Genomic DNA, 16310 nt, shown 5'->3' with positions numbered 1-16310 from the left:
CATAATAGAGATGAAACAGTAACTGTTTCCCCACCTCCTCCTCTGAGGAGGTCATCCTGTCCAAACCACCCACTGCAGGAATTGTGGCTACCTTGTCACTGCAGGAATTGTGGCTACCTTGTCACTGCAGTCCCAGAAGAATGGCAGAAGGAGGGTGGGAATGAAAAAATAGTCATAAAACAGTGGCTGAAAAGTTCCCAAATTTGGCAACTTGGCAAAAAATATGGGTAAATTCTATAGACTTTCCCTCTTCTCTTAAGTTTTCCAAATTATATTTGACATTTGAAGCAAAAAGGAGAACATTGCGTGATGTGGCTCTCAATGTATGTGAATGAAATCTTTAGGATAATTATATTATAAATGGGAGAGGGCAAAGGCTTTAGAAGCGTGGTAGGGTTTCTATATTTCATTCAAACTGGTAAAATGTGGACAACAGTAGATCTTTGTGGTGATGGAATAGTTCTGTATCTTGACTGTGGTGGTGGTTGTAGAAATCTACAAATGGACAAAATATGAATGATTCATATACATAGTACCAATGTCAATTTCCTGTTTTTGATATTGGATTATGGTTATCCAGCATGTAACTTTTGGGGGAAACTGGAGAAGAGGTACGACACCTCTTTGTAATATCTGTGTATCATCCTGTAAATCTATAATTGCTTCAAATAAACAAGTAAAAGTAAAAGATGATGGAAAGAAGTTCCTTGAAAATGATAAACACAAACACATAATGATGTCTCATTATGATTCTCTGGCCATAATCAACTTTTGGAAAAGAGAAAGATTTTTCATAAGCAAAACAGTAGATGACATGAACTCACTGATATTCCTAAATTTTAAAATTTAATTGTGGGAGATAATATATGCTGGAATAAGAGTATCAGATGAAAAAGAAATTCAAGGTTGGCTTTTAAATGAGGCAGGATGGCAATCCTACCTAGAAATTCGGGCTGAGTTTCTCTTTCTTGATCAGATCCCTTGTCAGGGAGAGACCTCTGAAGTATGAGATTGGTTAAGCAAAGTTAATTTTAATAATATTATGTATACCCTTGAAACCATAAAACTGTCAGGATAAAAATGAATTAAATTTTGATGCATAACATATTTTTAGAGATAATTTAGACTAGTTATTTTCTTTTATAAGTCAATTGATTTGAACTAGTATTCTCAATAATACTGATAACTTTAGTTTCTTTTTTTGACCTTTTTCTACCAATTATCTTGTATGTTGGTGGAATTTGCATGCCAGTAGACCAGTAGAGGGCAAAGAAAGCTTTCAGAGTGTTAATAATTACATGATAATTGTTTCATCATTCCAATAAATATGAGAGCATTTCTTATTTGCCAATATAGTAAAATCACGGTACTATTTGTCTCGGTCTTCTTTGTTTTTAAATAAAGACTCTTGGCCGTAGTAAGGGTTGCACTGAAATCTTGACAAAATGTCAGTAATAGGTAAAAATAATAGGCAGAGGTACAAAACCTCAGTTGTTGGATTTACCACCTGAGGCTAAATAATGCTGCTACCAAACTGCCAGAATTAATTACATGCGTGGTTTTCAGTGGCTATTACTTTGCTATACTTGTTCAAGTTGTACATGAAGTGAATCAGACAAGTCTGGACCATGACCGTGTTCTTGGAGGTATCATAAAGATAAAAAAGTGAATTTTTAGGTTCTATGTCGATTAATTAACTTTATGTGAGAAATTTAAAAAGATTTTAAAAGGAATTTCCCATATAATAAATATTTGCTTTAAAGGAGTTTGATTTTCTAATTTGTATTTCCTGATTAACCTTTGTAACTGGGTTGTAAATGCTCACAATCAAGAGACCAGTCAGAATCATGATTAAATTAATGCAGTTTTTTTAATTACTTAGCCTGAGGCAGAGAACTCTGATCATTTCATCAGTCACAAAACAGAATTTCTCACCTGCTTAGTTTATCCATGAGTTGGCAAAAATTCTTTATTTCCATTTAGTGCTGTCTGACAACACCATAACTAGATCAAGGGATTGGATATTTGATCTCTTAAATCTGTCATAATATGAAAATAACAAAGGATCTTATGAAATTGCAACCCTTATTTTCTTTTTATAGGTTTTTTTCTCTATCCATTTTAATTTCTCTCTATTTTTACATCTTTTTTTTTTCATATAATGAGACTTCTAGGTTACTTTCTTAACAACTTTTAAATTTGCAATATAATATTATTGACCTATAGTCCTCATGCTGTACATTATTACATCCCCATGACTTATTTATTTTATAATTGGAAGATTATATCTCTTGATCTCCACCCATTTCTCCTACACCCCAACCTTCCTCTCCTCTGGCAACTACCAATCTGTTCTCTGTATTTATGAGTTTTGTTTCATTTTTTTAGTTAGCCATTTGTTTTGTTTTTTAGATTCCAGATATAAGTGAAATCATATGGTATTTGTCTTTTTCTGTGTCACTTGTTTCACTTAGCATAAAACTGTCAAAGCCCATCCATATTATCTCACAAATGGCAAGATTTCATCCTTTTTTATGCTGAATAATATTCCATTGTGTTTATGAACCACATTTTCTTTATTCATCCATCCACAGACACTTGGGTTGTTTCTATTTCTTGGCTACTATAAATAGTGCTGCAATGAACAAAGGGGTCCATATATCTTTTCAAATTAGTGTTTTCATTTTCTTGAGATAAATACCCAGAAGTGGACTTACTGGGTCATATGATAACTTTATTTTTAATTTTTTGAGGAACCTCCATACTGTGTTCCAGAGTGGCTGCACCAATGTACATTCCCACCAATGGTGCCACAAGGGTTCCCTTTTCTCCACATCCTTGCCAACACTTATTTTTTGTCCTTTTGGTAATAGCCATTCTGATGGGAGTGAGCTCATTGTGGTTTTGATTTGCATTTCCCTGATGATTAGTAATGTGGAGCATCTTTTCATGTGCCTGATGTTGGCCATTGTACATCTCTGGCAAACGTCTGTTCAGATCCTCTCCCCACTTTTTTTATTGGACTTTTTGTTGTTATTCAGTTGTATGAATTCTTTATATATTTTGATATTAACCTGTTATTGGGGCATATGATTTTCAAACATCTTCACCCATTTAGTAGGTTGTCTTTTTATTTTGTTCATGGTTCCCTTTACTGTGCAGAAGCTTTTCAGTTTGATGTAGTCTCATTTGTTTATTTATGCTTTTGTTGCCATTGCTTCTGGAGACAGATCCAAAAGTTATTCCTAAAACCAATGTCCAGGACTTAGCACTTACATTTTATTCTAGGCGTTTTATGGTTTCTGGTCTTACATTCAAGTTTTAATCCATTTTGAGTTATTTTTTCCATATGGTGTGAGATAGTGATCGTGATCCTGTTTCATTCTTTTGCATGTAGCTGTCCAGTTTTCCCAGCACCACTTATTGAAGAGACTCTCCTTTTCCCATTGTATATTCTTACCTTCTTTGTTATAAATTAATTGACCATATATGGGTTTATTTCTGGACTCTCTTTTCTGATCCATTGATCTATGTGTCTGTTTTTATGCCAATACCATACTTCTTTGGTTATTATAGCTTTGTAGTATGGTGTGAAATTAGGGAGTATGATGTCCCCAGCTATATTCTTCTTTCTTAGGAATATTGTTTTGAATATTTGGGATCTTTTGTGGTTCTATACAAATTTTAGGATTGTTGTCTATTTCTGTGAAAAACACCATTGGAATTTTGACAGGGATTGCATTGAATCTATAGATTGCTTTGGGTAACAAAGACATTTTAGTAATTCTAATTCTTCCAACCCATGAGCATGGACTATCTCCACATTTATTGTGTCTTCTATTTCTTTTATCAATGTCTTAGAGTTTTCAGTGTATATCTCTTTCACCTTCTTGGCTAAATTGATTCCTAGGTCTTTCATTCTTTTAGATTTGTAAGGGGGATTGTTTCCTTAATATCTTGTTTCTGATAGTTTTATGGTATAAGAATACTACATATTTTTGTATATTGATTTTGTACCTGGCAGCTGTACTGAATTTGTTTGTTAGTTCAAACAGTTTTTTAGCAGAATATTTAGGGTTTTCTATATATAAAGTCGTGATACATGCACATAGTGACAATTTTACTTCTTCCTTTCCAATTTGGATGCCTTTTATTCTTTTTACTACTTTTATTGGGTGAGTCCCACTTCTCAGTCTTCCAGCTCACTGATTCTATCTTGCACTGCATCCAGTCTGTTGTTGAACTCCTCTGGTGTATTCTTCAGTTCTGTGACTTCTGTTTGGTACTTTCTTGTATTTTCTGTCTCCCTGTTGAGTTTCTTACTTGTTCATCCATTCTACTGAGTTCAGTGAGCATGTTTATCACCATTACTTTGAGCTCTTTATCAGTAAAATGCCTATCACTATTTCATTAAGGATTTTTTTTCTGGGGTTTTGCTTTTCATTTGGAATATATTCTTCTGCCTTTTAATATTGCTTGAGTCTCTGTTTTTTTTTTTGCCCCTATGTATTCAGTAAAACATCTGTCTCTCCCAGCCTTGTAGCATGGTCTTGTGTAAGAGACTTGCTCTAACTCTTGGTTGTCTCTCAAAGTTTTGTGATTGTTTAAGCAGTTTTATTTTTAATTGATAGGTCCCAGTTGTTAAAAGTGTGCCAAGACCTGTGTCATCCCCCCAAGAGGGAGCGATGTTAGTCAGTACCTAGGTTTAGGCTCTAAGATTCTTAGGCTACAGCTTTTAAGGTATGCAAATATATATAGTCCTGTGGGACTGCAATTGTAGAATCTGCTGCCTTTCAGACTGAGCAATCTGGAGATGTTCTCTAAGTGACAACTGCAAAATCTTGGATTCCAGATGAGAGTATGAGCTCTTTTCTGGGAAGTACCAGTGACCTGTAGTGAGGCCAAGGGAGAGCTCAAAGATGGTATCCCTTGGCCTGTCCACTGTGTGGGAAACCTGCAACCTGCCCCTAGGATGAAGCTCCAGGTACAGCACAATAGGCCTTTTGCACAGGAAGATTTGGGGGTATGTTTTGGTTTGCTGTTTGGACAGTCCTCTGGTGGTAGTAGCCTGCCTAGAACTGTCTCTCCAATTGTTTGAGATGTAGGGCCCAGAAATGCAATCCCACTTGGCCACCAGAGTCAGGCACTGAAGGGAAATTCCCTGTGTGGGCTGTGTTTGTCAGCTGGCTTTGGCGGGGCTGTAGTGGAGTGGTACATCAGGGGGTTCTATACTTTTGAGATCCCCTCCGACTGAGGGTCGCTGTGTCAGAGGTGGCTTGGCTGGCATCTCTGCATCTCCCTCCCTTCTCAGTGTGGCCTTTTTATCCTTTGTCCTGGAAGAGTTTATTCAGGTAGTTTTTAGGTCTTTTTCAGATGGAATTTTTCCAAATGTAGGTGCAGATTTATTGTGTCTGTGGGAGGAGGTGACTCAGGTCTTCCTATGCCACCATCTTGAACCACTTCTATTTTTTACAACTTTAATTTCACTTTAAACAGGATATTCCACAATGAGACAAGCCCACATGAAAACCCGTGTCCCTAAGACGTGCACAAAACAGTTTCTTTTAAAAAGAGGGATTTTCAGATATTTTTATGAAAAACACAGGTTGCAGGGCAGGAGCTAAATAAATATTTGTGGGAGAAAGAATGAAAAAAAGAACTCCTAGGCCTCTTGTTCTGTAGACAGATTTGTATTAAATTATTTCAGGGTATACTGTACTTTACTAAGTACTGATTGATGGTCAAGAGGATTTATGAGCCCGCTCTGCCACTTACTGGCTGTAGGGCCTTGGTTGAGTTGTGCTGACTCTCTAAGCCTTATTTTTTTCCTGTATGATGAAAATGATAATATATGATGTACATGTCATAGAGTATTTGTTAGGATTGCATGAGAAAATCTGTGCAGCTGGTTCATAATGCTTGTCAAATAGGAAGTGCCCAAAAGTTAATTATTATTATTATTAATTGAAAGCTTTAAAATTAAAGCCAGGATAGAGGCATTGTTATATGTAATTTACATAGTACTTCCTTAGTAATGATCTTATTTGAACCTCACATCAACACAAAAGGCCAAAAGACTCAAGATCCCCTTCAATATTGGCCATATGACACCCTCTCAGATGTGCAAAGGTGGCCTTGTGGGCTGTCTACAGAGCATGACGCCTTGAGGCTTGGCACTCCATGCCTCAGAGGTGATGTATATATGGCAAAACAACTGGAGGAGATGAATCCTACAATCTTCTTCAGACTGCACATCTTTCTCTATGTCCGACAGGACTGTCCCATGTTATAACGTCATAATATTTGTTTTAGAGTACAGAGGAACGTCACCTCAAGTGCCCCAAAGAAGAAAAGTTATAGCCAATTTTTTCCAAAAATCATCAATATAATTTTTCTCAGTTTTCTCAGCTATAAAGACCAGACAAGTTACCTCAAAAGAGATGCAAGTTGTATCACAAATCTAGCTTTTTTTGTTTGTTTGGTCTGAGTCTCTTTAGGTAGGAATTAACTGGATGTCTCTAGTTCTATTTGGATATTTGGAGGGATATTTGGAGAAATTCAAGGAAAGGAACCTCATTAGCAGAGGGAGAAGGAACCAGTTCAGGCACTATCTAAATATTTATTACTTAATCTTATCTTGAATGGGAAAACAAAGTTTCTTTGTTCAAAACACTTCAGATTAATGTTTATTCCCTTGGACTTCTGAAATTTTCCTTCATTGCTTTATTAAAACAACCTATTAATTAAGTTAGTGCCTGGTAGAAAGAACTGAGCTTTCTCTGAATTCTGAGGATTTTCCAAAAGTGGTCATTAAGTAGTGCTGATAAGAGAGGCAGCATTATAATTTCATTTTACACATGAAGAACATGAAGTTCAGATTAACTTTATAATCATGCAATAAATAATGTGTAGAGCTGGGACCCAAACAATCAAAGGGCTCTGGCTGGGCAATTTTACTTCCAGTTAGAGGCCCATCACCTTGGGCTTTAGTTTTCTTTACTATAAAGTGGGTGCAGTGGATTGGATCGGGGTGGCAACCTTTTTCAGTAAAGGGCCAGATAAATACTTTTGGTCTTCTGGGCTGTATGGTCTCTGCAGCAGCTATTCAACTTTGCTGTTAGACAGTGAAAGCAGCCACAGCTAATATATAAACAAATGGGTGTAATTTTGTGCCAATAAAACTTTATTTATAAAACTAGGCAGTGGGTTGGATTTGGCCCATAGGCTGTAGTTTGCAGACCCCTAGTCTAGATTATATAGAAGCTTCTTCTACTGCTAATACTTTACAATTCAACTCATTTTTAATAGCATGCTATTTCCTTAGGAAAGTCATTTTCATTTCTCAAACATCTGCTGAATATGCAGTTTGTGAAGTGGTTAAGTATTTTTCTGCTCATTGCAATATTATTCACAATAGCCAAGATATGGGAACAACCTAAGTACCTATTAATGGATAAAGAAGATGTGGTATAATATACACACACACAAGAAATATTTAGCTATGAGAAAGAAGGAAATTCCATCATTTGTCACAACATGAATGGAGCTTGAGGGCATTTGCTATGTGAGATAAGTTAGAGAATGACAAATGCTGCATGATTTCACTTAAACATGGAATCTAAAGAAAGCTGAACTTGTAGTAACAGAGAGTAGAATGGTGGTCACTGGGGGCTAAGAGACAGGGGAAGTGAGGAGATGGTGGTCAAAGTTGCAAACTTACAGTTAGAAGATGAATAAGTTCTGGAGATCTAATGTACAGCATCATAATTATTAGCAATTCTGTATTATATACTTTAAAGTGTCTAAGAGACTAGATCTTAAAAGAGAAATGATATTCTGTAACATGATAGACATGCTAGCTAATCTATGTTGGTAATCATATTGCAACATATTAATGTATCAAATCAACACATTATACACTTTAAGCTTACATAGTATGTCAGTTACATCACAGTGAAAATAAGTCTTTTTCTGGATCCTCCCCACCTTACTTCTTCCATTATTGAATGCCTACTATGTGTATTGCAAATAAGAATTATTGGCTTAACGTTATTCTGCTCAAGTCTCATGTGGTTAGGGTTTTTTGTTGTATTGGGGGTGGGTGCGAAGCAGGGTATACGGGATTGAAGTAGGGTGCATGAAGGTAGTTTGCTGTGACCTCCTGGATGAGATGGCTGACTGGGAGTGGAGACCCAAACTATGGACAAACCCCAGAATGTTGACCACATGACAAAAGGGGACGTGCTTCTGCTCCACAGAGCAAGACTCAGTAAGTGTGCCAGAGCTGACAGCCACGGGAGAGTGTGCTAAGTAGGATTACAGAAGAACATGTGTTAGTTTAAGGGAAAATATGATCTCCTGTTAGAAAAATCAAACTGTAAACACTGCTGTCACCATGACCGCAAGCCACACCTGAGAGGGCCCACTGGGTTGGCCCCCTGGCTGGACCCTGGCTGCTCACCTGGGAGACGCTTTGTCCTGGGCCCTCACTGTCCTCCCTGGGGGCTCGGTGAAGGACAGGGGACCAGTTCAACTCCATCGACATTAAAGAAAAGAATATAATACCAAACTTCAAGAGCAACAGTGTGGCGAATGAACTTAGTCTTTATAAAAGTTACATTATTGCTACATGAAGCTTTTTTGAAAAGCTTGTAATTTCAAGGTGAAAACTTTTTTTAAAAGACCAGAGAATCATATATCACAATAGTTTGTCTATTTCTATCAAATAGTACTATTTTAATTCAAATATTATATTGGCTTTTAAAACCATAAAAAGTAATAAATACTTATTCTAAAAATCTTCTCTGTCCATACCACCTGACCCTTTCACATACTGCTTACTGGGTAACCACTGAAAACTGTTTTGTGTCAGTTCTGACCACTGTGTCTGTGTATCTGTACTGTTGTGTCTGTTGATGATTATTATACAATGGTTTGGTTTATTCAGGCTGTTGGCCTCACCAGATACAAGATTGTCTAGATACAATGTGGGGTAATGCTTTTGGTAGATCCTAGAGGCTCAGTGTAGGAAGTAAAAAGAAAAGATCCTTAAATGCCTACAATCGCGCTGGTATTTCCTATATGCGGCAGGTTTAATCCAATGCTCTGAAGAGCAGGTTTGGGTATATTTCCAGTACCAAATTCTTTCACCTAAAGTATTCAGATGGCTGAGGTAAGGGTGTTTATTTCCCATACTCATGATGTTAACTGCTCTACTTTAAAATTTTACTTTCTCACACTAGTTCTAATCTTAACCTAAGAGTCCCATGAGCAGTGGTTTATATAAATACGTGTTGACTCTATTAGATGGAGAGAGGCTGGTGTTTGAAGCAGATTATAGGATTAGAGAATACAAGATTCTTAGTTAGATAAATCAAAATGCCCATAAACCAAAGGAAGCCTAGCTGTAAGTCATTCTCTAACCCTGTTCCCCACTTGCCCTGATTTGTTCGGGCGAGTCTCCATAAACCCTCGCTCACATGGCTAGGGGCCCTTAGGGCCACTCCGAGGCAAGCCTATCTTTGCGGCTCTCCCACATGCCGCAGGCACTGCGGTGGGCTGCGGGCTGTGATTTCATCTTGCTAATATGAAGAACGGACAAGGCTGGAAGAGAAGAGCATAATATATTTTGTTGAAGATTTGAACAATTAAAATGGACTGAAACAAAAGCCAAAGACTCAGAATGTGGACTGCTGTAGGGAAAAGCTAACAGCTGCTGTTGACAAAAATGGATTTTTTTCAGGCAAAGGGAAGTGTAGGGAAAAATATAATGTGTTCCGAGTATGCAAGAATAATGAACAAGGGAAAAGAAGTAAAAGGAGAAATCTGTGTATGTCCTACTGAACACGGGTGTACATCTAACTGGTGTACATTGGTGGTGGTGAGGGAATGGCCAAAATTAAAGCAAAGTAATTTCCTGATTATCACAAATGAGCACATTATTTAAAAAATTAGTATGTCCTGTGAAGAAGTGGATTTTCTGTGTTTTCTACTTGAATTAATCTAAGAAGGAAACCAGTAGAAAAGAATTAATAAGCACTGAGATCATGTGAGAGAGTAAAGTGTGTGTGTGTGTGTGTGTGTGAATGTGAATGGGGTGGGGAGAGAAGAGCACACAGGATTATCGGAAGGGGTAAAATGAAGGGCACAGAACCTTATTAAACCATAATAATGACTTTTTAAAATAAAAGACTGAGTCTATGGCAAGGAGAAACTGTGAAAGGTGGTATCAGAATTCTTAATTAGACTCTCAAATATCTGATGGGCTTACTTAGAATCTCCTACAATGGTTTAGTCCCTAAACTGTTAGTTTTCCATGACTCTAGGGTTGATACATCATAATGTTTAGTTTGATGGTTAGGGGTGAAGTTACCAGGCTTACCAGTCCCAGCGGCAAGTCACATCTTCCTGCCGGGAACCCCCTGCAGCTGCGCCCAAATCTGGAGCCTCCCACCCAGAGAGCAGCAGGTGGCTTTGACCCAGGACTTAGGATGAGGCATGGGGAGCCCAAGAAGGAGCAGAGGGCTCCTTGTGGAAAATTAGTCCGTGGTATTTTGTTTACTTCTTTTTATTTTTTGGTGTTTTCTCACAAATGGCCTCCAGCTAAAGCCCCTCTGATTTAATTTATATTAAAAGGAACAACCCAGGACACCCTCCCAGACCTCACTCACTCCTTCTCTGATAGGCTTGTCAGATTTAGCAAATGCTACAATTTTCTAGTGTAAGTGTGACCCATGTAATATTTGGAATATACTTAACATTACAAATTTATTCACTCTTTACCTGAAATTCACATTTAATGGGCAACCTGGATTTTATCTGACAACCCTGCTGTTTAAACTCTGGGAATGTTCAGAGTTTCTGGGAAGGGTCTTAGGATCGTCAGACATCTGGGTATTTGGCGTGAAGAGCCTGGTGCAAGAACTAATGCCAGAAGTGAATTATCTCTTAAATGACAACACAAAGTCCTCTGAGAGGTGAGCAGAAAAAAGCCATCCTGGAGTCAAGAGCCACTTTATCTACAACATTGTTCCCTGAGAGGAAAGAGTCAGCCAGTGGCCCAAATTTCTCTTCCCTTGACACTTTTGGGCAAGGACGACAGCAAAGAAGAGCAGCTGGCAGGCGACAAGATTGTTAAGCAATGAATGGACCTGACACCGGGAAAGGGTTTTGGGTGGTGACAATGGGGAAACATCAAGACACAGTGGGATGCTACAGGCACAGTGCCTTCAAACTGCACTTACTGCATGAATGTAGACACACACATAAATATGTCCATGGATGATTTTTTAAAACATATTTTTTTCATTTCATAAATCAACCTTATTTGATTTATTAACCCCATCCATGGCTGCTCTTTTAGAATTTCTTAGTGAGCAAGAATGCACATTTGCTATCTCTGGTTGGAGACAGCCAGCCAGGGCCAGAGTTGCTAGACTCTCTGCAGAGCCGCGAGCCAGTGCAACATCTAGAAGCATCCTTTCCCTCGTCCTGAGATCTTAGTTTTCACTGGTCTCAAGTGAACTCCTATTGTTTAACCTCTAATGATTTTTACAAATTCCTAACCTCAACCCTGCATCTCTAGTTAGTAGGAGCACAGGTTTGAGGACCTATTACTTCTCCAGCCTGCAAAAGTTCTAGGCAGAATGATAATTCCTGATATTTGATGTACCTAGAACTAAAATAGAATAATACAAATATTCAGCACAGGCTTTTCCTTCGAATTCATTCATCATTATCTTGACTCTAGGTTTGATGATATTTTTGAAGAACTACTCTGTATTGGAGTTACGCTGAATTCAGTCATAAAGTTAAACTTCATTAAGATGAAGGGGATTTTCTTCTTGGACCAAATGTTATAAAAAAACCAACACATACAGTGTCCTACATAACTCATAGCTATATTCCTATGCAGGTTCCAGTGTAATGGAGACCAGTTAAGCACTTCTGTGCCTTTCTGCCTAAAATCTAAATTCAGTTTAGAGGGAAAAGGAGGTGCTGTATACATTTATCAGTCAGAAGGTTTTAAATTACTGAAAGAAATCTGCCTTCTCTTACAATGAAAGAAAACTCATAAAATGTGCAGTCAGTATTACTGGCTCACCTGTTTCTTATTTTCTCACAGTGGCTTTCAGGTCTTTCGGGGTAGTCATTTTGTTGGGTATTTTGGAAATTTTAAAAAAGCATTCCAATTCTGTGACAGTCAACGATTATAGGGTGTCTGATTCACGTGGGGGTCAGGCCCCTGAAAGTCAGGGCCTGATTTCAGACTCCTCAGAAGGAGCTGGTTGGGTGAGTTCGCTGGCTCTTGGAAAGAGCGCCCCCAACCCGCCCCCCAGGCTGTCTCTGCTGGACCTGCAGTTGCAGTTTCCTCTCTTGATACCAGAGGGGGTTGAGAGAAGGGGTGTGAATGTGGCCAGAGGCAGGCCGGGCAGCGAGGCCCCGTTGCCGGCGGGCCTGGGTGGCGCTCTGCCGCGGGCGGGGCGGGCCGGGGCAGCCGCCTGCTCACTCACCCGTGCTGCTCTGGATGGTCCTCACGGTGGTGGTGGTGCGGGGCGGGGAGGAGGACCGCAGCGACACGCACTCGTCGTCCTGGGAGCAGCCCTTCTCAATGGCCCGCACGTAGCTGTGGCTCCGCACGCGGAAGCAGCCGGGCACCGGCAGGTCCAGCGCCTCCACCGCCTGCGACTCCAGCTCGCTGAACACGGATTCACACACCGACTCGAACTGCCCGTTCACCTCCATCTCGCTCACCTGCGGGCAGACACAGGGCGCCGTCACCTCTTCCGCAGGGCCCGACTCCAGCCCCGCAGCAGCCAGCCCCGCGCGACTGCACTGAGCTCCGCGGCCCGTCATTTCCTCTACGGTACAGACTGTAATCGAGTGGCATCCAGTTAATAATCCCGAATAGCCCATTACATTCTAAAGGAAAAGAGCTTTGTTTTTAGAATGAAAGAAGTGTGGGGCTGGAGCGTCTTATTCCAGGGCTCGCCCAGGTGCTAATTCTCCTTATTTATAAATAAAACCCGGGGACACTTTCATTGCTCCATGGTCAGAGTTACTGTATTTCAATGGAACCATTGTTAGCACCAACATTTTGGAAACCAGTATTTTTATTGTGCTTCTGGAAGTGACTGGTTTGTCAAATAATTTGTGTCAATTGAAGCTTAATCTACTGCAAAGTATGGAAATAAGCCCTATATTTTCTGGCAGGATATTCACTGTGCGCACAGACAGACCAAACCCAGATATGTCAAAATCTTGAAAAGCACTATTAAAGATGTTTTCAACTACCTACATACTATCTAAGGAAATTCCCACTGTTCTTTATAAAAATCTGATCTAGCCTACAAATTATTTATAAATGTGTTTTAAAATCTTCCAGACGAGGTCTTTCACTTTTCTGTGGAATCAGTTTGTATTTACTTATATTCCTCTGCACATAATTTACATTGGTTTGAGCACCACCTAAAAAATAAACCTAGACGAGGTTTTTCTAGTCAGTTTGTAGCTGATTTGAGAGGGACATGGGAGCAGTCTTCAAATTTCTGCTACCTTCTAGAACTTTATAAGTCTAATTTCCCTGACATAAAATTCATGAGTAATTGATAATTTTAACAGATTAAACTACAATTCAGCTTAGAGCACATACCAAAAACCATTGCGATTTTTTACTGTCCTTCAGTTTGTGTTATTTGATGATGTAATACAATAAAGGCTAATTTCTTTAAACTTCAGATAAAAGTGACCAATTACTTCAAGGAACATCAAGTGGAAAAGAGACATGCATTTCTTAATAATGATGCTTTACAGTTAAAATAGTATGTTCACATATTTAATTTGATATAAAGTCCTGTAGCTTTTGGAGGATAATAATTATATATGTGCATATTTAAAAAGCATGTATTATGTATTTCCTTGTTTTGTAGGAAATACTTGGAGATGCATTTAAAAGCAAAGAGACATGATATTTGTAACCAATTATCAAATAGAGAGAGAGAGAGAGTGAAAGAATGAACCAAAATCTTAATCAACAAATATAAATCTGGGTCAAGGATGTACAGTGTTTCGTATTTTACATGCAACTCTTTGGTAAGTTTGAAATGATTTCAAAGTAACAAGTAAAACAAACTATGTATTGTGTACATATATATATATTTACACATATATATGTATCATTTATTAGATTTTTTCCCTTTTAATTGACATGCAAACATTGCAAAGAAATGGTAAAATATCTATATCTGTCAAGGTAACGACTATTAAAGTTGGATGACTATCTTTCTAGAGGGTACCTATGTCCCCTCCCCTATTTTTCTATATTAAACTTATATCTTAATAGGATTTTCCTTCTTTATTGTCTTTTAATCCTTTGTTTTTATTGTACACAGATACAGAAAACCACACAAAATAAACGTATAGCTTAAGGAATTAAGGCAAACACCTTTGCAGCCACTCCCCAGGTCAAGAAACAGAACTTTCCCAGGCACCTCAGAAGCCCTTCCTAACCACAAACCCCATCCTCCCTCCAAAAGTAACTACTACAGAGTTTTATTTCAATCATTTCTTTGTTTTTTTCACCCAAAACAGATTCACCCAAGTGTGCATTCCTGGATCCTATAGTTTAGCCTTACCCATTTTAATGGATATTTTAAATTCATTTTTAACATATAGATCTCTGTCCCTACATTCACTTATTTTTTAATTTTTAATTTTTTTGAAGAACATTATTTTTACTAGGCTCTCCCCTAACCCAAGTCCCCCCAACAAACCTCATTACAGTCACTGTCTATCAGCATAGTAAGATGTTATAGAATCACTACTTGTCTTCTCTGTGTTGCAAGGCCCTCCCCTTTCCCCCACCCCCCACATTATACATGCTAATCATAATACCCACTTTCTTCTTCCCCACCCTTATCCCTCCCTACCCTCCCATTCTCCCCAGTCTCTTTCCTTTTGGTAACTTAGTTCATTCTTGGGTTCTGTGATTCCGCTGCTGTTTTGTTCCTTCAGTTTTTCCTTTGTTCTTATACTCCACAGATGAGTGAAATCATTTGGTATTTGTTTTTCTCCGCTTGGCTTATTTCACTGAGCATAATACCCTCTAGCTCCATCCACGTTGTTGCAAATGGTAGGATTTGTTTTCTTCTTATGGCTGAATAATATTCCATTGTGTTTATGTACCACATCTTCTTTATCCATTCATCTACTGATGGACACTTAGGTTGCTTCCATTTCTTGGCTATTGTAAATAGTGCTGTGATAAACATAGGGGTGCAGCTGTCTTTTTCAAACTGGAGTGCTGCATCCTTAGGGTAAATTCCTACAAGTGGAATTCCTGGGTCAAATGGTAAGTCTATTTTGAGCATTTTGAGGAACCTCCATATTGCTTTCCACAACTAATTTACATTCCCACCAGCAGTGTAGGAGGGTTCCCCTTTCTCCGCAACCTTGCCAACATTTGTTGTTGTTTGTCTTTTGGATGGTGGCCATCCTTACTGGTATGAGGTGATATCTCATTGTGGTTTTAATTTTCATTTCTCTGATAACTAGCGATGTGGAGCATCTTTTCATGTGTCTGTTGGCCATCTGAATTTCTTCTTTGGAGAACTGTGTGTTCAGCTCCTCTGCCCATTTTTTTATTGGATTATTTGCTTTTTGTTTGTTGAGGAGTGTGAGCTCTTTATATATTTTGGATGTCAAGCCTTTATCAGATCTGTCATTTACAAAAATATTCTCCCATACTGTGTAGGGTACCTTTTTGTTCTATTGATGGTGTCCTTTGCTGTACAGAATCTTTTCAGCTTGATATAGTCCCACTTGTTCATTTTTGCTTTTGTTTTCCTTGCCTGGGGAGATATGTTCATGAAGAAGTAGCTAATGTTCACATCCAAGAGATTTTTGCCTATGTTTTTTTCTAAGAGTTTTATGGTTTCATGACTTACAGTCAGGTCTTTGATCCATTTTGAATTTACTTTTGTGTATGGGGTTGGACAATGGTCCAGTTTCATCCTCTTACATGTAGCTGTCCAGTTCTGCCAGCACCATCTGTTGAAGAGACTGTCATTTCCCCATTGCATGTCCATGGCTCCTTTATCGAATATTAATTGACCATATATGTTTGGGTTAATGTCTGGAGTCTCTAATCTGTTCCACTGGTCTGTGGCTCTGTTCTTGTGCCAGTACCAAATTGTCTTGATTACTATGGCTTTGTAGTAGAGCTTGAAGTTGGGGAGTGAGATCCCCGCCACTTTATTTTTCTTTCTCAGGATTGCTTTGGCTCTTCGGGGTCTTTGGTGTTTCCATATGAA

General features: G+C 38.6%; 1 protein-coding gene across 11 annotated transcripts in view; it reads right to left on the bottom strand.

The window, feature by feature from the left end:
* Nucleotides 1-16310, bottom strand: part of DLGAP1 (DLG associated protein 1) — an 858481-nt gene that overhangs the window by 153715 nt on the left and 688456 nt on the right. For all 11 annotated transcript variants that reach the window (XM_073212860.1, XM_073212859.1, XM_017658265.3 and 8 more), the window contains one exon: nt 12513-12753. In XM_073212860.1, the coding sequence (XP_073068961.1) occupies nt 12513-12753 (241 nt within the window). The remainder of the gene's footprint in view (nt 1-12512; nt 12754-16310) is intronic.

This window comes from Manis javanica, chromosome 9, assembly GCF_040802235.1.
Source record: "Manis javanica isolate MJ-LG chromosome 9, MJ_LKY, whole genome shotgun sequence".
Classification (NCBI taxonomy): domain Eukaryota; kingdom Metazoa; phylum Chordata; class Mammalia; order Pholidota; family Manidae; genus Manis; species Manis javanica.
This window is presented reverse-complemented; position numbering and strand designations above follow the sequence as displayed.